General features: G+C 47.6%; 2 protein-coding genes across 5 annotated transcripts in view; one reads left to right on the top strand and one right to left on the bottom strand.

Annotated features, from left to right (window-relative positions):
* Positions 1–272: 272 nt before the first annotated feature.
* Positions 273–15,808, top strand: MICOS10 (mitochondrial contact site and cristae organizing system subunit 10). Its single transcript, XM_060685282.2, has 4 exons — positions 273–419; positions 11,385–11,432; positions 13,950–14,059; positions 15,557–15,808. Exons 1-4 carry the CDS (start codon positions 353–355, stop codon positions 15,563–15,565), a joined length of 234 nt encoding a protein of 77 aa, XP_060541265.2. The 5' UTR covers positions 273–352; the 3' UTR covers positions 15,566–15,808.
* TMCO4 (transmembrane and coiled-coil domains 4) overlaps positions 14,018–22,503 on the bottom strand; it is an 80,133-nt gene continuing 71,647 nt past the window's right edge. For 3 of the 4 annotated variants that reach the window (XM_087879123.1, XM_087879122.1, XM_087879124.1), the window contains 2 exons: positions 15,910–16,253; positions 14,018–14,222 (listed from right to left, as the gene is read on the bottom strand). In XM_087879123.1, coding sequence (XP_087735249.1) covers positions 14,139–14,222; positions 15,910–16,253 — 428 coding nt within the window. In that variant the 3' untranslated portion in view covers positions 14,018–14,138. The remainder of the gene's footprint in view (positions 14,223–15,909; positions 16,254–22,503) is intronic. The other variant, XR_009620826.2, reaches the window with a different exon arrangement.

Genomic DNA, 22,503 nt, shown 5'->3' on the forward strand with positions numbered 1-22,503 from the left:
ATAATCAATAAAATAGCAAATCAAAAGGTCAAGGACGGCTTGCACCCCCGGCAAAGAGGGGGATGCCAATGGATTTCCCCCGTATTAGGCCGGTCCTGTTGGCTTTTCGGGCCTACTTTGCCCAAGGTCAAAATCGGCACCAGGTTGCCAGGGTTACCCTTGGTTGCCCTTGGCAACAGGCGGAGAAAAATAAAACCAAAAAAAGCAGCCTCTTTAAATTATATATATATCCCGCCCCCTCATCTTTTCAAGTTCTCGCGAGAGCGGCTGGGTTTGCGGCGGAGCAAAGGCAGCTCTCGCGAGAAGTCCCGGGAAGAAGGTTGACTGACAGCGGAGGCGGGTAGCTGCCAAGATGGCGTCGGAGGGTGATCTAGGGAGGAAATGGGACCGTTGTCTGGCTGACTCCGCCGTCAAGCTGGGTGAGGGGGCAGGTTGAGGGGGGCTGCGTTCCGCGGGGAAGGGGCAGCGGGTGGGGGGGGAGACCTGGCCTTTGAGAGGAACCGGGGCTGACCCCTTTTCTCCCTGGTTTTGCAATGGGGCAGCCTCAGCCAAGCCCCCCCCTCCTCTTGGCTTGCATTGCATGCTTTTAAAAAATGCATTTTAAATAATAATAATAAAAAAAGCTGCAAGCCCCTTTGCAAAAGCCCTGGAATGGGGGTGTTGGGGGGGAGAGGATTACGGCTGCACCCCACTTGGCAAAAGCCATTTTGCAAGCCCCCCCCCCAGAGGCTGCCCAGGATGGGCTTCTCACCTGGGAAATGGGGGGGGGTGCTGGTCAGCCTCTCCTTCTGGGAGTGGGGGGGGATCCCCAGACTGAGCCCTTGCAAAGCTTTCTGCCCCTTTCCTCCATGTGGGACTGCATCCAGACAGAGCAGGGTTCACTTGCACTTCGTGGCACGCCTTCCCCCACCCCCCAAAAAAGCCCTTTTAGCCTCACCCCCCTCCCCCTTCGCTAAAAATAGACTTACTGATATGCTACAATATTTTTTAAAACGTGTGTGAGCACAAAAAATAGCAGCAGTCTGCCTTTCAAATTGGGGTATCTTCTGAAGAGATGATGATGATGATATTATTATTATCATTATTATGATTATTATTTACTTTATTCATTAAACATGAAACTCAGTCAACTGAACATTTAAAAATGCATCACAAATACCATTGACTGGTGCTAATGGTTGATACGGGTTGCCGCCAGCGCCCTAGGTATCAACCAAGTACCTTCTTAATAGTTATATTATTAATAATTATTATTATCCATTAAACATGGAACCCTGAACATTTAAAAATGCATCACAAATACCATTGACTGGTGCTAATGGTTGATACGGGTTGCCACCAGCGTCCTAGGTATCAACCAATTACCTTCTTAATAATTATATTATTAATAATTATTATCCATTAAACATGGAACTCTGAACATTTAAAAATGCATCACAAATACCATTGACTGGTGCTAATGGTTGATACGGGTTGCTGCCAGCGACCTAGGTATCAACCAAGTAGCTTCTTAAGATGTACGACATTATTACATTATTATTATCTCCTTTATCTATTAAATATGAAACTCAGTCAACTGAACATTTAAAAATGCATCACAAATACCATTGACTGGTGCTAATGGTTGATACAGGTTGCCGCCAGTGTCCTAGGGATCAACCAAGTACCTTCTTAAGACGTACAATGTTTAGAGTAGCACAGTTTTTTGTAGTTCCACTGGTGTTATTGCAGGAAGCTGCAATTTGTTGATGTATCTTATATTTCTTCCTCCACAACTTCAATTTGCACTGCGATCGGGGTAGTTCGATTTTTTTTTCTAGTTATTTCTCTTCAATTCGTGCATCACTTGGTATTGCAATATCAATGAACCAAACTTTTTTTTCTTTTCCACAATAGTGATGTCAGGCGTGTTGCGGGCCAGGCATCTGTCTCTTTGGATCCGAACGGGATCTTGACTTGTTCGTTTTCACTTTGTCATAATAGTTTTAAATTGGGGTATTTAAATTTTGGGGGGTTTTAAATCTGAGCCAAATTTATTTAATTATTTTAAATTTTAATTGCTGTTTTGGCTGTGTTTTTAAATAGGCTGTACAACCGCCCTGAGTCCTTCGGGAGAAGGGCGGTATAGAAATAAAATTATTATTATTATTATTATTATTATTATTATTATTATTATTATTATTATTATTATTATTATTATTATTATTATTATTATTAACAACAACCCTGTGAGGGTGAGTTGGGCTCAGAGACAGACAGACAGACAGGTCCAAAGCCAATGTTTAGATTATTAGGGCTTGTTGACATATGAATATGCTTGCCATAGAAAAAGCATGAAATCTATCACAGTGTTTAAAGGGCTTGCAGTTTGGTTGCCCCAACAGTTACAGGTGGTCCTCGGCTTACGACCGCAGTTGAGGCCCAAATTTCTGTTGCTAAGCGAGACAGTTGTGGGTTTTGCCCATTTTATGACCTTCTCTTGCCACAGCAGTTAAGTGACTCTCTGCAGTTATATAAGGGGGGTCATGTGGTCATTAAGTGAATCTGGCTTCCCTGTTGATTTTGCTTGTCAGAAGGTCGCAAAAAAAAAAAAAAGGTGAAACCCTGGGACTCCGCGACCGTCATAAATAGGAGTCAGTTGCCAAGAGTCTAAATTTTGATCAGGTGACGATGGTGGGGGGCGATGCTGCAGTAATCGTAAGTGCGGAAAACGATCCTGTCACTTTTTTTCAAGTGCCGTTGTAACTTTGAACGGCCACTAAACAAAAGGTAAATCAAGGACTTCCCTGTAGAAGGCAGAATTGTCTAGTAGGGAACGGCCCATTTATTTTAATGATACCTTTCTGCCAAATGTCTTTTAATTGCATGTAAAAACCTGAAGTGCTCCAGAGACGGTGCGTATCTCCTGTTTCACGCTCCACTTAAAAAACATTCTGAAGCTCTGTTGAAGCTCCAGATCACTTGAGCTAATTGAGCTAATTCTACTTTATTATGAATAGAATAGAATAGAATAGAATAGAATAGAATAGAATAGAATAGAATAGAGGAATGAAGAATAGAATAGAATAGAATAGAATAGAATAGAATAGAATAGAATAGAATAGAATAGAATAGAATAGAGGAATGAAGAATAGAATAAGAATAGAATAGAATAGAATAGAATAGAATAGAATAGAATAGAATAGAATAGAATAGAATAGAGGGATGAAGAATAGAATAGAATAGAATAGAATAGAATAGAATAGAATAGAATAGAATAGAATAGAATAGAATAGAATAGTGGAATGAAGAGTAGAATAGAGTAAAGTAGAGTGGAATAGAATAGAATAGAATAGAATAGAATAGAATAGAATAGAATAGAATAGAGGAATGAAGAATAGAATAGAATAGAATAGAATAGAATAGAATAGAACAGAACAGAACAGAACAGAACAGAACAGAACAGAACAGAATAGAGGAATGAAGAATAGAATAGAATAGAATAGAATAGAATAGAATAGAATAGAATAGAATAGAATAGAATAGAATAGAATAGAGGAATGAAGAATAGAATAGAATAGAATAGAATAGAATAGAATAGAGGAATGAAGAATAGAATAGAATAGAATAGAATAGAATAGAGGAATGAAGAATAGAATAGAATAGAAAGTACAGAATATAGTGGAATGAAGAATAGAATAGAATAGAATAATATAGAATAGAAAGTACAGAATAGAATAGAATAGTGGAATGAAAGAATAGAATAGAATAGAATAGAATAGAATAGAATTCTTTATTGGCCAAGTGTGATTGGACACACAAGGAATTTGTCTTTGGTGCAGATGCTCTCAGTGTACATAAAAGAAAAGATATATTCATCAAGAATTATAAGGTGGAACACTTAATGATAGTCATAGGGTAGAAACAGGGTGGATAAAAATCAATGTTTTTTTAAAAAAAAATCAAAAAAATCAGATTTTTTAAAATTTAAATCAGATTTTTTTGATTTAAATCGGATTTTTTTTATTTTTATCGAATTTATTTTAATAAACTTTTGGGGTAAAAATCTATCGTAAGATAGTTTTCTATTTAAGATACATAAATAATTTAGTTTATTCAGCATGAAATGGAGCTTAGTTACGTAGCATGAGGCTGTATATTCTGCAACACTGGGACTATCGGTGAGTCAACAGCGGGTCAAAGGAGTAGCAGAGATGACAGTTGCTCTTTAAAAATTATGATTTAAATCGAGTTGATTTAAATCAAGCCTTTTTACTAGTGATTTAAATCATGATTTAAATTGTGATTTAAATCAAATCCACCCTGGGCAGAAATAAGCAATCAAATCATGTTAGGAAATAGTCAATATAAATCGTAAGGATACCAGCAACAAGGTTACAGTCATGCAGTCGTAAGTGGGAGGAGATGGGTGATGGGAACGATGAGAAGATGAATAGTAGTGCAGATTTAGTAAATAGTTTGACAGCGTTGAGGGAATGATTTGTTTAGCAGAGTGATGGCGTTTGGGGGAAAAAAACTGTTCTTGTGTCTAGTTGTTCTGGTGTGCAGTGCCCTGTAGCGTCGTTTTGAGGGTAGGAGTTGAAACAGTTTACCGTGTTAACAGTTTAACACTTCAGCCTGAACCAAGCAGGGCCAAGGATTGAGGCTGAGGCTGAAGATGTACAGACATATCTATAGGACCACAGCTGCGTCACCCTTAAAACCCACCTAGATGAGTCCTCCTAGCAGAGGCAAAACGTGGCAAACCTGATAACGGGTGTGGCAACTCTCTCTCCCACGTGTTGGCAGTGGGCTGGCTCGAGTAACTAAAGGAGCCACGATGCTCAGGGGAATAACCTTCAGTGCCCGGCATTTAAAGAGCTGTGCTGGCGCAGTGGTTAGAACGCAGCATTGCAGGCTGGCTCTTGCCCACTGCTGGCAGCTCGATCCTGACGGGCTCAAGGTTGACTCAGGCTTCCATCCTTCCGAGATCGGGTCAAATGAGGATCCAGATTGTTGGGGGGGGCGGGGGGGCATTTGCTGGCTCTGTAAACCGCTTAGGGCTGTAAAAGCACCGTGAAGCGGTATATAACTCTCAGTTCCATTGCTATTTAGCTTAACTACTTTCTTAGTGGGAACTTTTGAAAGCCACACGGAAAAATTTTAATCGGGACCTAGAGGAAAATAGAGAAAGGAACTACGAAGGGCTGAAATATTGACGCTTGCCCCCCCGCCTCTCCAAATGATGAGCTGTTCTGAAAATTTAACAGGCAAAATCTTATTCCTGACCCACATCCACCTCTCTTCTTTTGGTTTCTTAACCTGCATTCTCCTTTTATAAAGTTTAAATCCCAACCTGAAAATTTCCCTTCCTTCCAGGACCTCTACCGCAAACCTCCAAGCAGTTATGTTCCTGCCTGAAATGTTCACGAAACCTTGTGCCCCAGAGATGCCCACCCAGCCCAACGAGTGCCTCTCTTTGACTCCCTATGCATCTCACACACACACACACACACACCCCTTACCCCTCACTGGCCACGAACCAGGAGATGGGTTGGGCACAAAATTCATTGGAAGGAAATTGCCTAAGATGCTCCCGGCACACACACACCAACACACACACACCGGCGTCTCGAGTTGGCACGGACTGCAAAACGTCTATCTGCGAGCCAACACCTATTTCCCACAGTTTCAAGTTTCGTATTATAAAACTTGTTTATCTGCAATGTGCGGGAGGGGGGGGGAGACACGATGGCTGCTTTGAATTGCAAATAACTTAATATCTGATTGATGCAGGGTAATTACAATTTGTCTGCTCTCTCCTGTGCAGGTAATAATTTAGACATTAAGTGAACAGGTGGAGAAGGAGCAGGCAAGCTGGGTGAGAACAAGCTTGACGTAGGCGAGCAGGGAGCTGAGGAAACGGGGTTCCCTGATTTTGGGGGGGGGGAGAGACGACTAGGCAGATGTTACCATTTGAAAACACGCTGGAGGTCCGTTTTCAGCCCTTCTATTAGCAAGCTCCAGATTCTCAAAATGCTACTCACCATCCTCTGCCACTGCCTTTCTCGCCCCCCCCCCGGCCTCAGGTGCCAAGGCTCACCTAACCCTTCTTCCTGACCTTTGACCTTTCCCCCAGACAGGTGGGCACATCAAACGCCAACAGGGATAACTTTGCCAGGCGCTTGGTTTCCGTGAAGATGGTTTTGTTTTTGTTTTTTTTTAAATAACTCCAGGAAGTGAGATTGGACAAGGAGTTGGTAGATGCCAGGGGAGAGCAATACCCCTGGATGCCACTTGTGCCCCCCCCCCTGCTCCCCCAAGCAACTTCTCATGAGTCAGAAGACTCTTGCCTTAAGCAGACGGGGAGAAATTATCTCCTGCGCGATCCAGTAAGCCTACGGGAGACATGAATAATTGGTCTCAATAGGCAATTCTTGGCGAGGGAACCCCATCGTTTAACCTGGCGTAACCTGCCGATCCTTAGCGTGTCCTCGTCTAAACCGGGCTGCTGAAATCCCGAGGCTTGTTTTGAAGCGCAGATTTCCCCATTGCGTAACCAGCGCGCTTTGCCTTTTTTTCCCCGCCCAAGGTGCCCGGCAGGAATTTCTCAGCGCCCGCTTGATTTGACCTGGCATCATCGTGTTTAAAGCACAAAAGGGTTTTTTGTTTTTTTTTTCTGGGCCCGGAGCGCAAGCGGGAGCCGATATGCTGATTTCAGCTGCACCCGGAATTAATGCATGCCCGCGCGGTGCCAGGGGTGCAAGTTGCAGAGCTCAGCATAAACCAGCGTCGCCCTACTTGACGGGTAATTTCTTAAGCCCTCCTTAGCTTTCCCAGAGAGTCTTGAGAATATCGGGCGCCGCCATTTGCTGACTCCACAAAACAAATACCGAGTTGATTGTTGGAATCGAGATATTCGGGCCGGAAGTGGGAAAAAGTTATCCTTTTAAAGTTTCACAAGAGCCGTGTTTTTTTCCCCGTTCAGTCGCGTGGGTCCCTTTTCTGTGCCCCCACCGCCCCCAAGCTCCAAAGAAGAGCTTTATCCTGGCGTAGAGTCCTTGTGATATTGGGGTTTTTGTAATTGTTAGTTGCGAAGTCGTGTCCGACCCATCGCAACCCCATGGACAACATTCTCTAGAGGCCATTGAAGCTCACGCCGACTGCTTCGGTGACTCCATCTAGCCACCTCGTTCTCTGCCGTCCCTTTCTTCTTTTGCCCTCCATCGTTCCCAGCATTCGGCTCTCTTCTCCAGGAAGTCCTTCCTTCTCATTCGGTGGCCAAAGGATTTGACTTTCCTCTTCAGGATCTTGGCCTTCTAAAGAGCAGTCAGGGTTGATCTCCTCTAGGACCGACTGGTTGGATGGCCTTGCAGTCCAAGGGACTCGCAGGAGTCTTCTCCAGCACCAGAGTTCAAAGGCCTCCATTCTTTGGCCTTCTCAGCCTTCCTTATGGTCCAACTTTCACAGCCATCCATTGCAACTGGGAACACCATCGCCTTGACTATACGCTCTTTTGTTTGGCAGGGTGATGTCTCCGCTACAAGGGCATTAAAGCCCCCCCCCCCCAGCCTCGTTTCCAACGACAGGGAGAAGGAGGCCAAAGAACCCAACGCCCCTCGATTTCTGCTGTCTTGCAATCCACCTGCACAGTCCTGCCTGTGTGAATGTCAACCCAGGATTGGGCAACGTCCCCTTTTGACGGTTGCCAGTTTTATCTCACCTTTCTTGGCCAGGGGCCACTCCTCCTCCTCCTCCTCCTTCTCAAGGCTGTCAACGCCTTACAGAAACATGCATGATTCAATTTAATTTGCATTCAAGACGAAGGTGTCGCCCTTCGGTGCTCGCAGCTGGGCCTGGAGTAATCCAGGGAAAAATAGGAACTTCTCAGTTCTTAAACCGGGCGTCGGAAAGCTTCCCAGACTGCTGTTTTAACCGCAAGCTTTTGCTCATTGATCGGGAATCCGTGGAGAAATCCTTTCCCAATAAAGCGCACTCAGTTCGCAATTAGCATTACAGACAGGACTAAGAGTTGGCTAGTCTAAAGAGAAGAAGAAATAGGGACGACGTAACAGGAGTCCAGTATTTGAGGAGCTGCCACAAAGAGGCAGGGGGGTCAAATTATTCTCCCAAAGCCCCTGAAGGCAGGACGAGAAGCAACGGTTGGAAACTGATCGAAGAGAGAAGCAGCCTAGAACTCAGGAGAAACTTCCGAACGGAACAATTCACCAGTGGAACAGCTTGCCACCAGAAATCGTGGGCGCTCCATCCCTGGAGGTTTTTAAGAAGAGACTGGACAGTCCCTTATCTGAAAGGGGATGGAGTCTCCTCCTTCAGCAGAGGGTTTAACAGTTTAACAGAGTTGGAAGGGACCTCGGAGGTCATCTAGCCCAACCCCCTTGCTCACACAGGAGACCTGTACTAGGGATTCGAACCACCGAACTGCCGACCTTTCTGATCGACAAGCTCAGCGTCTTAGCCACTGAGCCACCTAGTCAGAGTAGGTTGGATAGAAGACTTCCAAGATCCCTTCCAACTCTGTTATCCTATCCTATTCTATTCTATTCCATTCCATTCCATTCCATTCCATTCCATTCCGTATTTTCTATTCCATTCCATTCTGTATTTTCTATTCCATTCCATTCCATTCTGTATTTTCTATTCCATTCCATTCTGTATTTTCTATTCTGTTCTATTCTATTCTATTCTATTCTATTCTATTCTATTCATTTATTCAAGATTAAACCATGTACAGGTAGTCCTGGACGTACCACAGTTCATTTAGTGACCGTTTGAAGTTACAACGGCAGTGTAAAAAGTGACTTGGAGTTGGGACCATTCTTTTCACACTTAACAACCATTGCAGCCTCCCCGTGGTCACATGATCAAAATTTCGGACACTTGGCGGCTGACTCATATTTATGACGGTCTCGGTGTTCCGATGGTCTCCCACGATCCTCTTTTGCGACCAACTTATAAGCAAAGTTAGTGGGGAAGCCGGATTCTCTTCCCCACCGTGTGACTGATTTAACGAGCACGGTGCTTCACGCCTGTGGCAAGGAACGGTCATAAAACGGAGCAAATGTCGCTTCATAAATGTCTGGCTCAGCCACGGGTAGGTTGGGCTCCGTTATAGTTGTAAGTCGAGGACTACCGTCGTAAGTGTGAAAAACTGTCATCGGTCACTCTTTTCAGTGCCTTTTGTCCGTTTGGTATAGATACGGAGAGAGATAAGATACAGAGACGTGAACGTAAGATTTCCTGCGAGGTTTTAAGTGGGCTTTTTCTGCCCTAAAAAAAAACACTGATCATCATTTCAGCTACAGTCGTGGCCAAAATTTGGGAAAGTGTATTTTCTAAAACTAGCTAATAACACCTTGGCTTCCTTGGCTTCAGCACCGAATCCCATCGGCTGCCTGGGGAATTTTTTTTTTTTTTTTTTTTGCCGTTCCTAACTCGCTTGCTCTGTTGTTGTTTTTTTTCTCTTCTCCAAGGAAGAGGAGATAGGAAGTTAAATTCCAAGGAAGTTAAGATAGGAGAATCACAGGTCAAAACTAAACTAGGAACAGGGACAGAGGTAAACATAACAGGTGTGACATGTCCAGAGGTGATTTTTCAGCCGGTTCAGACCGGTTCGCCTGAACTGATAGCAGAATCACGGGTGAGCCCGCCCACCTGCCCACCCCTATGCCATCCTATTTAGGCATGTTTTCGAGGCCAGGTGCGTGCGTGGGAGACACGTGCGCATGCAAACCGGGCGTGCGCGCAGCAAACAGGTAGTAACGTAGTGTGAAACCCACCGCTGGACACGTCGTGGGGGTTCCTGTCCTATTTTCCATTTATCCTCCACGTCATCCGAAATATTTTTTTTTCCATCTTCTTTTCCCTTCCATCAAACCCAAACGCGGCAAATTCCTCCCCTATTTCCTTCTCACCCGCTCGTTCAAAATTTATTAGAAATCTGAAAGGTCACCCAAAGGTTGTGTTACAGAAAGGACTCCGTAGCCCAGCCTTCCCAGCACTGGGCTTCTTTTCAGATGCCCTCGCTGGGATTTCCAAGCCCTGACCCTCGGGGGGTTTGGAGGTGATGCCTTTATAAAACCCGTTTCCTTTTTTTTTAATCAGTCGCGGCTGAACGAAAAAGAAAGGAATATTTATCATAGGCCCACCCGTCTTAAACCATTCCGGGCGGCTCGCGAGCTGTTTCTCGGTTCAAAACCAAGGCGTTTTTGATGACGTCTGGGTGGGTGAGCAGAGCCTCCCACCTCTGCCGCTACAGATTCACCCGAACCGGGAGCAACCTGGCCTAACTCTCCTCTTTTAAATTTTTAACTCGTTTGATTTTATAAATTGGGTGTTTTAATCTGTGTTTCGGCCAAAATATTTAATAATTTTAAGGGACTTTTAATATTTGTATTATCTGTATTTTATCTTGGCTGTTCACCGCCCTGAGTCCTCCGGGAGTAGGGCAGTATAGAAATTTGACTAATAAATAAATAAATAAATAAATCAACCCACCACTGGTGCTCACGTCTGCCGAGCGCCAGCTCCTCCGACCGTCGGCTTTTTCTCTCGTTTCTGACCACCTCCTTTTCGCCAGCCAGATGTTTACGACCACAACTCCCATCCTTCCCAACCAGGCCCCAGGGGACCTTGCAATCCAACCCATCTGGAAACAACCCGAGAACTGTGAAAGATTTTTGATTGTTTCGTCGCCATCTCGACCGGTCGCAAACAGGCCGCCCAGGTGCCTGTTCGCACGTGAACGCTATTTCCTCCGTCAGCCGATACCCATTTGCGCTGCTCCGATCAGGCGCATGGAGAGCCCCTGAGCGTAGGCAGAGAGCCACGCCGCTCTCTGCAGCTTCAGGCCTCCCTTTTCTCCTCCTTTGGGGGGGAGCGGAGGGTCAGCACTCGCTCAAACTGACCCGCGGCTGTTTCAGGCCAGCCTTTCAACTTCGTAACGTTGCCAGGAAAATAAGCCCAAAGGAAATCTAAAACGGGGGAGGGGGGGGAATTTTGCATCACCAAATTTTTGGGGAGCTGGGGGGGGCTCTCTGCCTCCAGCCACTGTCCCTGTCCCAGAAGGGGGAGCAGTTGGACATCCTTGAACAGGGAACACCTTCCTGGATGGAGCGTTGAAACTTTTTGAGGCTTGCTGGCATCCCTCCCGTAACTGATTCACGTCCTGTCGGTGTGCGAAAGCATCTTGGGGAGGGGGGAGGTCTTGGGTGAAAGTTGGGGAAGGGGGCACAAAGGACCTTCCTTTGATGTCTGACCCACCGCCTTGACACACACACACACACACACACACACACACACACACACACACACACACACACCGATTAAGGCTGGTGGGAAGCCAGCAAGGCTGGCCTTTAACTCTTCCTTCTGCTTCCTTTCAGGTGCTGGATTTGGCCTAGGCGTGGTCTTCTCCGTCATCTTCTTCAAAAGTGAGTGAGGGTCGGGTTCTCCAGCCTCTTCCTCCTGCTTTTTTTTTCCTTCCGCATTTCATCTGCTTTTCTTCCCAGCCCTCGGACCAGCACGTAAGGCTGGGCGAGGGTAGGGACCAGTGGTGGAATTCAAATTTTTTTTTACTACCGGTTCTGTGGGCAGGGCTTGGTGGGTGTGGTGTGGCTTGGTGGGCGTGGCAGGGGAAGGATACTATAAATTCTCCATTCCCTCCCCACTCCAGGGGAAGGATATTGCAAAATCCTCATTCCCACCCCACTCCAGGGAAGGATACTTCAAAATCTCCATTTCCATCCCACTCCAGGGAACGGATATTGCATAATCTTCCATTCCCTCCCCACTCCAGGGGAAGGATATTGCAAAATGTCCATTCCCATCTCACTCCAGGGAAGGATACTTCAAAATCTCCATTTCCATCCCACTCCAGGGAACGGATATTGCAAAATCTCCATTCCCGTCCCACTCCAGGGAACGGATATTGCAAAATCTCCATTCCCATCCCACTCCAGGGAACGGATACTGCAAAATCCCCATTCCCACCCCACTCCAGGGGAAGGATACTTTAAAATCCCCATTCCCTCCCCACTCCAGGGGAAGGATATTGCAAAATCCCCATTCCCACCCCACTCCTGGGGGGAAGGATATTGCAAAATCCCCATTCCCACCCCACTCCTGGGTGGAAAGATATTGCAAAATCCCCATTCCCACCCCACTCCTGGGGCCAACCAGAGGTGGTATTTGCCGGTTCTCCGAACTGCTCAAAATTTCCGCTACCGGTTCGTCAGAACCTGCTGAATAGCACCCCCGGTCAGCACGTATCACCTTTGCCCCCCCTTGGTGATACGGGCACCCTCGGCGCCCTTCTTTCTTTTCAGGGATCCACCCAGAGATCCTCACCGCCATTTCAAGGCTGACAATCAGCCATGTTCAGGCTGGGCTTGCATCTCCCCGGCTTCACCCTCAACCCTTTGTTTAGGCTTGCAAGATTGGCGTCGCCTACGGTGAGGAGGGAATCTGGTGAGAAAGTAGAGGCGGTTTTTGTGGAGAAGAGAAACTGGGCGCGTATCTCGCTCCAGGCGCTTGGTGTGCCTTGGATGGTTTAATGTGAAAAAAGTGCAAGGAAATGCTTCGGCTTCACTGGTTAGCGGCACACGGTTATTGCCAAGCGCTTAGAAGACTGGCAAAAGCTTGGATAAACACCTGGCCTTCTACCCTAGCACATACCCAGGGCAGCTAACACAATTTCGATGTTTTATTTTAGAAAAAACCAAGCCCTGAATCTCAAACGGGGAAGGCTAATATTAAAAATGAGCAAAATATGGTGAGAAAGATAACAGAATAACCAAGAGTTGGAAGGGACCTTGGAGGTCTTCTAGTCCAACCCCTTGCTGACGCAGGAGAGTGTGTACCATTTCAGATAAGTGGCTGTCCAGTCTCTTCTTAAAAGCCTCCAGGGATGAAGCACCCACCACTTCTGGTGGCAAGCTGTTCCACTGGTTAATTGTCCTCGCCATTAGGAAGTTTCTCCTTAATTCCAGGTTGCTTCTCTCCTTGATTAGTTTCCTCCCATTGTTTCTTGTCCTGCCCTCTGGTGCTTTGGAGAATAATTTGACCCCCCTCTTCTTTGTGGCAGCCCCTGAGATATTGGAAGACTGCTATCCTGTCACCCCTAGTCCTTCTTTTCTCTAGACTAAACGTACCCAGTTCTTGCAACCGTTATTCATGTTTTAGTCTCCAGGCCCTTAATCGTCTTAGTTGCTCTTCGGATGCGGTATTCCAGGTGTGCTCTTACCAAGACCTTATAAAGTGGCATTAACACTTCTCACACTGTGTGTCAAGGCCAAGAGAGTGAGGCACCTCAACGCACCTCCGATTAAGACTTCCTGATTTTGCCTTGCTGGTCTCTCTCTCTCTCTCTCTCTCTCTCTCTCTCTCTCTCTCTCTCTCTCTCTCTCTCTCTCTCTCTCTCTCTCTCTCTCCCTCTTTCCCTCTCTCTCTCTCATTGTATCTCTATGTCTCACCCTTCTCTCCCCCTCCCTCTCTCTGTATATGTCTCTCTCCTTTCTCTCCTCTCTCCCTCCCTCCCTCTCTCTGTATATGTCTCTCTCCTCTTTCTCTCCCTCGCTCCCTCTCTCTGTATCTGTCTCTCTCCTCCTTCTCTCCCTCTCTCCTCTCCCCCGCTCTCTCTCCCTCTCTCTGTATATGTCTCTCTCCTTTCTCTCCCTCGCTCCTCTCTCTCCCTACCTCTCTCTCTGTATCTCTCTCCTCTCTCTCTCACTCCGTCTCTGTATTTGTCTCTCTCCTCCTTCTCTTCCTCTCTCCTCTCTCTCCCTCGCTCTCTCTCTCCCTCCCCCTCCCTCCCTCTCTCTGTATATGTCTGTCTCCCTCTCTCTCTTTCTGTCATCCCCTTTGTCCTTCTAGGACTTTTGACTGTGGCCCGCGGGGCGAAACAGCCTTTTGGGCGGCCCGTATTCCCTACGGTTTCCTTTTCCTTGCAGGAAAGACCTGGCCGCTGGCTTTCGGCTCGGGGATGGGTCTAGGCATGGCGTATTCAAACTGCCAACACGACTTCCAGGCTCCTTACCTTCTCCACGGGAGATTCATCAAGGTGAGTCAGAGGACGGCCACCTGGCTCAAGAGGCCTCTCGGCGAATCCTTGGAAACGGAGGCCGCCCGCCGGACCCTTTTTAACGCAGTCCTCCGGCGATGCCCACCTGGGGAATCCCTGCGTGTCTCCCGATGCCTTTATAAACTCCGTCACCCGAGATTACCTGCAACGGGAGAGGAGAAAACGGGAGTGAAGCTGGAGGCCCCGAATAAATCCAACTAAGCCCCTCAACCCCCAGGGATAACAGCACCCCCCCCATCTGTTCCATGTATTCCTCTGAATTTGTCGTCAGGAGAAAAAAAGCAGCTGGTTTCTATTGTCTGCTGAGCGGGATTTGGAGATAAAAGATGCAAACTCGGGAGTGGAAGTGGGAGGTCTGCAGTCTGGAAACTTAGAAATGGCTTCGGTGGGGGGGGCCCTTCCCTCCCTTCCTCCCCTTAGCCTGGCTTTCCCCTCTTATTGATCCAATCCTTCCCTCTCTCTCTCGCCACCTCGGCTTCATTGTTCCTCGCCTGTCTGCCCCTAATTAATTCTTCTCTCCCTGCCCCCTGGAGGGACCTTTCCCTGCTCTGTGCTTTCCCTTCTGGCATCCCGAGACATCTGTGGGGCAGCTGAGTAGGGAAGATGGGAAGGGGGTGGGGGAGAGCGTTCGCCCCCTGCCTGGGATTTGGGGAGGGAGGGGTGTGAGGCTTTGTAAACAAGGTGCTGGGCCCAGGAACTGATCGGCTCTGCTTTCAACTCGCCTCGTCCTGTTTATTTTCCCCCCAAGAGGCAGGAATGGGTCTTGGCCAGGGCTGGGCTATTGGGGGTTCGCAGGGGTTTGAGAGAACCTCTAGCTAAGATTCTGTGCAGTTCGGAGAACCTCCAAATCCTACTCCTGGCTGGCCCCGCCTGCCCCACCCCTGCCCCTCCCAGGAGTCCCCACACGGCCCATTTTGGGTGCAGGTAAGTGCAGAGCGCACATGGAGGTTCGCAGAGGGTGGAAAATGGGACTACTGTAAGTTTGGTAAGGCCAGAAATGGACCTTCCAGAGCCTAGAGAGGCCGTTTTCACCCTTCCGGAGGGCGAAAAACAGGCCTACCGGACGTTTGGGGCCTCCAGAGGGTCTCCGGAGCCTGGGGAGGCCAAAAAACAGGCCTACCGGATGTTTGGGGCCTCCGGAGCCTGGGGAGGCCAAAAAACAGGCCTACCGGATGTTTGGGGCCTCCGGAGGGCCTCCGGAGCCTGGGGAGGCCGTTTTCACCCTCTCAGAGGTTTGAGCAAAGCCTCTAGAACCTGGGGAGGGCAAAAACGCCCCCCCTCCCATGGTGCAGGAGGCTGACTAGGGCACGCCCACCCAGCAACCAGGCAGAGAACCTCTTGCTAAAATTTTTGAAGCCCACCCCTGATCTTGGCTCGAGGGAAACCACCTCTGGAGACCCTCTACCCCGTCACAAAGTAACGCTGTTTTAGGGGGGGTTCTTCGCAGGTGTAACATGGGTTGCATTTCCTCCACAGGAGCAGTGATGGGTCCTGAACTTTTCTGCGGCAGAGCAGCGGAGACACCTCGCCTTCCTCTCCGTGCGTGGAGGAGATGGGCACCCTGGAGACCCATGGACTTGCCGGCTGCCCCTTTGGGGAGGGGGCAGCCGCCATCCACCACCACCACCACCACCAGGCCTCCAAGCAAACCTTGATTTTGTATCTTCTTCGGGGGAACCGCAGGGAAAGGTGCCGTTTTGGGAAAGGCAATAAAACTGGCAAAGCGTCCTTCGTCGTTGTGTGTTGTGTATGTGTGCACAGGAGCCCCTCCGCCCACCCTTTTGTGTGTCAAACCAAGTGTGTGGGAAGGCATTCCCGTTTGAACTCACAGCTGCAACCACCTGCTCGCCATCTCCTTTGAAAGCCTCTCCCTGGCCCGGCGGGACAGCCGTCCTCCGTCCTTCTCCCTCCGTCCAAGTTTCGAGTTTGTCTTTCTCTTGGAAAAAGCATTCCTGCCCTAGAGATCTCACTCCCTTCTTTATTCTCTCCAGCCGGAGCCTCCTGGGGTCAGAAACGGCCTCTCTTTCAAGGTTAAAGTTCACCCAAGAGCGGGCAGGGCATGGGGCCCCATCTGGCCCTTGAACCCTCTCGCCAGGCGCCCGTCGAAGGCAGTACCAGGCTGGTCTCGTGGTGCAAGAGAGAGCTGGGGTGGTTTTGCCATCCAAGATCTGATCTAAAAAAAGAGAGATTTTTCTTTTCAAAGGGGAAAAGAGTTGAGCAGCTCCTGATTTAAATCCGCCCAGAGTTAAAGAGAGAATAAAAAAACAACCGTAATCAATCGTAATCTGGCCAAGCATCTTCCCCCTTCACAGTGGCCAACATCCCTGTCGGTGCCTCTGGGAAAGTCCACCACTGGAGCCCTTGCTTTTAAGCTAGACTGCTCCTGTAGAGGAATGCTCTGCAGATTTAAAAGAATCCATTTCCGAGCTCTTAGCTGCCATCGGCAGTTTTATTCCAGTTATTTGTTTCTTTTTTTTTTTTTTTATAACGCCCATTGACCGGAAGTCGCAAAGGAATGTACCGTGTTTCCCCGAAAATAAGACCCTGTCATATATATATATATATTACTACAAAAGACTCCTGACATAAGCATGATGATGGCAGATGGGATTCTGTCGAAACGTCGCTTTTACCCTTTTAGGGATATATCCACAATTACACGGGAAGAAACCCGAAATATTAAATATACACACATACATAACCGTGAAAACTTACATAAACAAATATATATATTTGGAACCCCGAAATAAGCACTTGGCCTTATCTTCGGGGGAGGTCTTATTATTTTGGAGCAAGACGGGGCTCCTCTTGCCGTCTTACCCGATTTCCAGCTCTGTGTTTAAATATTTTTGGGGAGGGCTTATTTTCGGGGGGGGAGGCTTATTTTAGCACATGCGCTCAAAAGCCCGATTGGGCTTATTATCTGGGGAGGTCTTATTTTCAGGAAAAATAGGGTATTCTGTCCCTCGGCGTCGGGTGTTATCAAGAGGGAGCTTTGGATGACTAGTTTAAGCCACCCAGAATTCTCAACACAGCACCCCTTCGAGGACGTCCAGGTGGCATGTCTGAATTATTATTATTTGTTCGATTTATATGCCGCCCTTCTCCGGAGACTCAGGGCGGCTTACAATGCGTTAAGCAATAGCCTTCATACTTTTGTATATACCTGCTTAGTAGGGCCCCCCCCAAGCGGTGTTCTTTTTTATACAAAGTCAGCTTATTGCCCCCACAATCCGGAGCCTCATTTTACCTACCTCGGAAGGATGGAAGGCTGAGTCAACCTTGAGCCTGGTGAGATTTGAACTCGCAGTAATTGCAGGCAGCTGGTGCTACTTAACAGCACTTTAGTCTGCTGTGCCACCAAGGCTCTTTATTATCCTTCGTTTTCAGGGCTACCCTTCTAGTGTCCTAGGAGCAGGCACACTTCCAGGAAGAGCTGGCCGGGGTGGGTTGGAGCGCATGGATGCCTTATTGCCGGACACCCATGGCGGAGACGCTACGTCCAAATAAAAAGGGACGGGAACCTGAGCGGGCCTTTGTTTCCCTCTTGGCATGCAGGCAGGGCCCGGCTGGATGTCGAAACAGGCCGTTCTAAGCACGGAAGGAGAGAGAGGAGAAAAAAAACAGCCCCTCTCGGCTCGAGTGCCCGAAGGAATGTTAAAAACTTGAGTCCCTGCTTGCTCATCTGGAAATGATCACCGGTTTCTCGTTCGCTCTTTCTCTTTCCTCCTTTCTTCTTCCTTTAAAGCAGGCTGCCATCCCTCCGTCTCCTTTTGAGACCGAAGCCCCCAAACGGGGTGCTGGGATGCGTGTTTTTGCTTAACAATAAAAGGGGGACCTGCCCAGCCCCAGGCTCCCATCATTTCGTTTGCACGCTCCGACCAAACTGCATTTTCTCCCGATTTCTGCCTTTTTAATCTCCGGGTCTCCAGTTAGTTCTGGATGGATGAGTGGCAGGTGGCAGGCTCTGCAGTCCTAAATCGCATTAACAGGGGGATACAATCAAGATCAAGAGAGGTACTAATACCACCCTATAAAGCCTTAGTAAGACCACACCTAGAATCCTGCATCCAGTTTTGGTCACCACACTATAAAAAAGATGTTGAGACTCTAGAAAAAGTGCAGAGAAGAGCAACCAAGAGGATTAGGGGACTGGAGGCTAAAACATACAATGAACGGTTGCAGGAACTGGGCATGGCTGGTCTAGTGAAGAGAAGGACCAGGGGAGACATGATAGCAGTCTTCCAATATTTGAGGGGCTGCCCCAGAGAGGAGGAAGGGGGTCAAGCTATTCTCCAAAGCACCCGAAGGCCAGACAAGGAATAATGGATGGAAACTGAACAAGGAGAGGTTCAAGCTGGAAATAAGGAGGAATTTTCTGACGGGGAGAACAATCAGCCCATGGAACAGAGGTTGCCTTCAGAAGTTGTGGGAGTTTCATCCCTGGAGGCTTTCAAGAAGAGACTGGACTGCCATCGGTCAGAAATGGTGTAGGGTCTCCCTGCTTGGGTGGGAAGGGGGTTGGACTAGATGACCTCTAAGGTCCCTTCCGACTCTCTTCATCTGACTACAAGAACCCATGGGTGGAAGTGAATCAAGGAGAGAAGCAACCTGGAATTAAGGAGAAACAGTGAGGACCATTAACCAGTGGAACAGCTTGCCACCAGAAGGTGTGGGAGCTTCATCACTGGAGACTTGGAGACAATTTTTGAAGGCAACTTCCATGGGTCGATTGCTCTCACTGTCAGGAATTTCCTCCTTATTTCCAGGTTGAATCTCTCCTGTTCAGTCTCCATCCATTGTTCCTTGTCTGGCCTTCGGGTGCCTTGGAAAAGAGCTTGACCCCCTTCCTCCTCTCTGTGGCAGCCCCTCAAATATTGGAAGACTGCTCTCATGTCTCCCCTGGTCCTTCCTTCACTAGACCAGCCAGGCCCAGTTCCTGCAACCGTTCATCGTCTGTTTGTCCAGTCCCCTCATCATCCTGGTTGCTCTTCTCTGCACTTTTTCTAGAGTCTCAACATCTTTTTTATAGTGTGGTGACCACAACTGGATGCAGAATTCTAGGTGTAGTCTTACTAAGGCTTTATAGAGTGGTGTTAACACTTCCCTCGATCTTGATTGTATCCCTCTGTTAATGCAATTTAGGATTGCATTGGCTTTTTGGGCTGCCGCCAGAGTGGGCAGCTGATGGCAGGCAACGGGCAGTGACATGGCGGGCACCTCTTCTGCCCTCTGGGTACTCCCAGCTGGCTTCTTTACCCCCGTCCTAAACGGCTGAAGGCCAGAGGCTTCTCCCCAGATTCAAGCTGGGGAAAAGAAAAGCATCGGCCACATGTCGACAGAGTAGCCATCCTCCCTCCCCCACCCCCGGGCGGTGGGTGTTCGTAGACGGGAGTCAAATCAAACATCATTTACGGCAGTTCTGCTGTGAGTGCCATGCTTCACTGCCTGTTTGCGATTTGGCTTTCTTGCTTAAATCTCGCTGGTTTGAGTTATTCTGCCTGTTTTAAGAGCTCTAGAAAACCAGCCCTGTAGCTGTGTAGAAGGAAAGCCCCCACTCACCCACTGATACCCCGGTAGACCATCTACCGGGGTATCGTGCAAAATCTCTCTCCTGTTTTTTTGTGACTCAGGTAGACTACTCCTGGATTGGCAGGCTCAATTCCCACTTGGGTTTTATTTATTTCTACTTGTAGAGGTCCTCCTTCTTGCCTTACAATCCCTTACTTCTTGCCAAACCTCTTCCTCCCACCCAAGCAGAAGACCCTACACCATTTTTGACAGATGGCAGTCCAGTCTCTTCTTGAAAGCCTCCACGGATGAAGGTCCCACAACTTCTGAAGGCAACTTCTGTTCCATGGGTTGATGGTTCTCACTGTCAGAAAATTTCTCCTTATTTCCAGGTTGAATCTCTCCTGTCACCAAGGTACCTTCTTTCACATGTGGTGGTCCTGTCCCGAAGCGATGAGGTATTGGAGAAAAATTCAAAATTGGCTACAAGAATCAACCAATGAAAAAATCGAATTGATACCTGAAACATTTCTCTTGGGAATACTAAAGACGAAATATCGGGGGGGGGGGGGAAAGATATCTAATCATACATATTCTCACTGCAGCAAGAATAGATTTACGCCCAATATTGGAAAGGAAAGGACACACCACCAGAGGAACATATTATTCAGAAGGTTCTAGAATGTGCCGAAATGAACAAATTAACGTTAGAATTAAATGAGAAAAAAGACTCAGAATATTATACAGTGTGGGATGATTGGTACAGGTGGATTGATAACAGAATAAAGAATAGATAAAAGTTAATATAAATCTTAAGATGCATATGTAAATGACCTTATATTACAATGAAAAGTAAAAGAAGACTCAGTCTAACCTGTGTAGAAAAATAACACGGTCTGATTGATTGTACTGTATTGTATTATAATAAATTTCAATTAAAAAAAAAAAATCTCTCCTTGTTCAGTTTCCATCCATTATTCCTTGTCCTGCCTTCAGGTGTTTTGGAAAATATCTTGACCCCCGCTTCTCTGTGACGCATTTTCTCTAGGGCCATGACTTTCGAAGAAGGATGTGGGGGGGCATGATAGCAGTATCCCAGTATTTGAGGGGCTGCCACAAAGAAGAGGGGGGGGTCAACTTATTCTCCAAAGCACCAGAAGGCAAGACAAGAAACAATGGATGGAAACTAACCAAGGAGAGAAGCAACCTGGAATTAAGGAGAAAGTTCCTAACAGGGAGGACAATTAACCAGTGGAACAGCTTGCCACCAGAAGTTTATTTATTTGTTTATTTATTTATTTATTTATTTATTTATTTATTTATTTATTTATTTATTTATGCAATTTATATGCTACCCTTCTCCCGAAGGACTCAGGGCGGCTTACAAAGAATAAAATTCAACGATTTAAATTTAAATGTAAATTAAAATCCAGTTTAAAAATTGATTAAAATTATCAATTTTAGACGGGTCAGTCCATTGGATGAAAGAGCCACGTCTTCAGTTGTAGGTTGCTTCATCCCTGGAGGTTTTTAAGGAGGAGCCTGGACAACCATTTGTCCAAAATGGTATAAGGTGCTTCTGGTCTGAGCAGGGGGTTGGACTAGAAGACCTCTAAGGTCCATTTCCCGCTCGGTTATTCTGCTCTCTTTGGCTCCTTCTGTGCCAGCTTGTGAAAAGAAAAAAGAATTCCACAAATTCTCTTCTTCTTTTTTTCTTAACCTTCTTTTCTTTTCAAAATTAAAAAAAAAAAAAAGCTGAAAAAAAAGGGACGAAAGCTGATATCCGAAAAAAAAAGAGGAAGCAGCTGAGGTTTTTTGGATTCGGGGCCTCAGGAAGCCAGATCTGCCCCCTGCCGTCCAGCTGCATTCCAAAGAACCCTCCCAGATGTTCTCCGCAACCCCTGCCAGAGTTCACACATGCCAGCCAAGCTCCCTTTGTGCAATCTCGTCTTCATCACGGAGGTGGGGGGGTGGCAGAAACTGGCATGGCTGCTTACGGAAGAATGCCCCAGGGAGCAGGATGCAATCTGGGTGGCAGGAGAGAAAGGGAGGAGGGGGCCCCCCTCACTCCTTTCCCAAGAACCCAGGTGTGGGTTCGAAGCACAGATGGATGCCCGAGACGTCTCCTCCCACGCGGGTCTCTGGCCTTGTCTCGACATGTTCCCTCTTTGGCGCTCAACCAGAGCCGAGAAGCGAAGCTGCCAAGCCCGTGGCATCCGCCGACTGAGCTAAAACAGGTTTTCCCACCTACACGGTGCCCACTCCCAATGCCCAACCCGCTCTGCCTTCGGTCGATTCCCCCTGGCACCCCCCGGGTATCTCCCCAGGAGCAGGGCACCGGGAAGGAAGCATGCCATGCCATTCCTTCAACCACGGGTGCAGTCCGATAGACTGCTTCGATCTTTGGAGGTTTCGCTGAAGGAGGAGAGGCGATTTCCTAGAAGGGGCAAACCGCCCCCACGCATCCTTGAAACGAAATTTCGAACCAGCGTGCCCAACAGATCCAGTTGATACCTCTGGCGCTGTGGGCATCACCAGCCTCTTCAGGTTTCCAGAGCTGAATCTTTTCATCCAAGGGGGAACACCACCAAGGCAGAGCCCAGCTAAGCATCCCTGCAACAACCACATCCAGGACCCAAAAGCCAAAAAGGAAGGAAGGAAGGAAGGAAGGAAGGAAGGAAGGAAGGAAGGAAGGAAGGAAGGAAGGAAGGAAGGAAGGAAGGAAAGGAAAGGAAAGGAAAGGAAAGGAAAGGAAGGAAAGGAAAGGAAAGGAAAGGAAAGGAAAGAGAAAAGAAAGACAATTGCATCTAAACCTGGAGTTCTCCATAAGGCTGACACCCCCTCCCCACTCCAGCCACAAGTTGCGAAGTATTTGGGGTTGCAAAATCCAGCAAAGGAGACTTTTAATTATT

This window comes from Pantherophis guttatus, chromosome 15 (genome assembly GCF_059756535.1).
Source record: "Pantherophis guttatus breed Tessera chromosome 15, ASM5975653v1, whole genome shotgun sequence".
In the NCBI taxonomy this organism is placed as follows: domain Eukaryota; kingdom Metazoa; phylum Chordata; class Lepidosauria; order Squamata; family Colubridae; genus Pantherophis; species Pantherophis guttatus.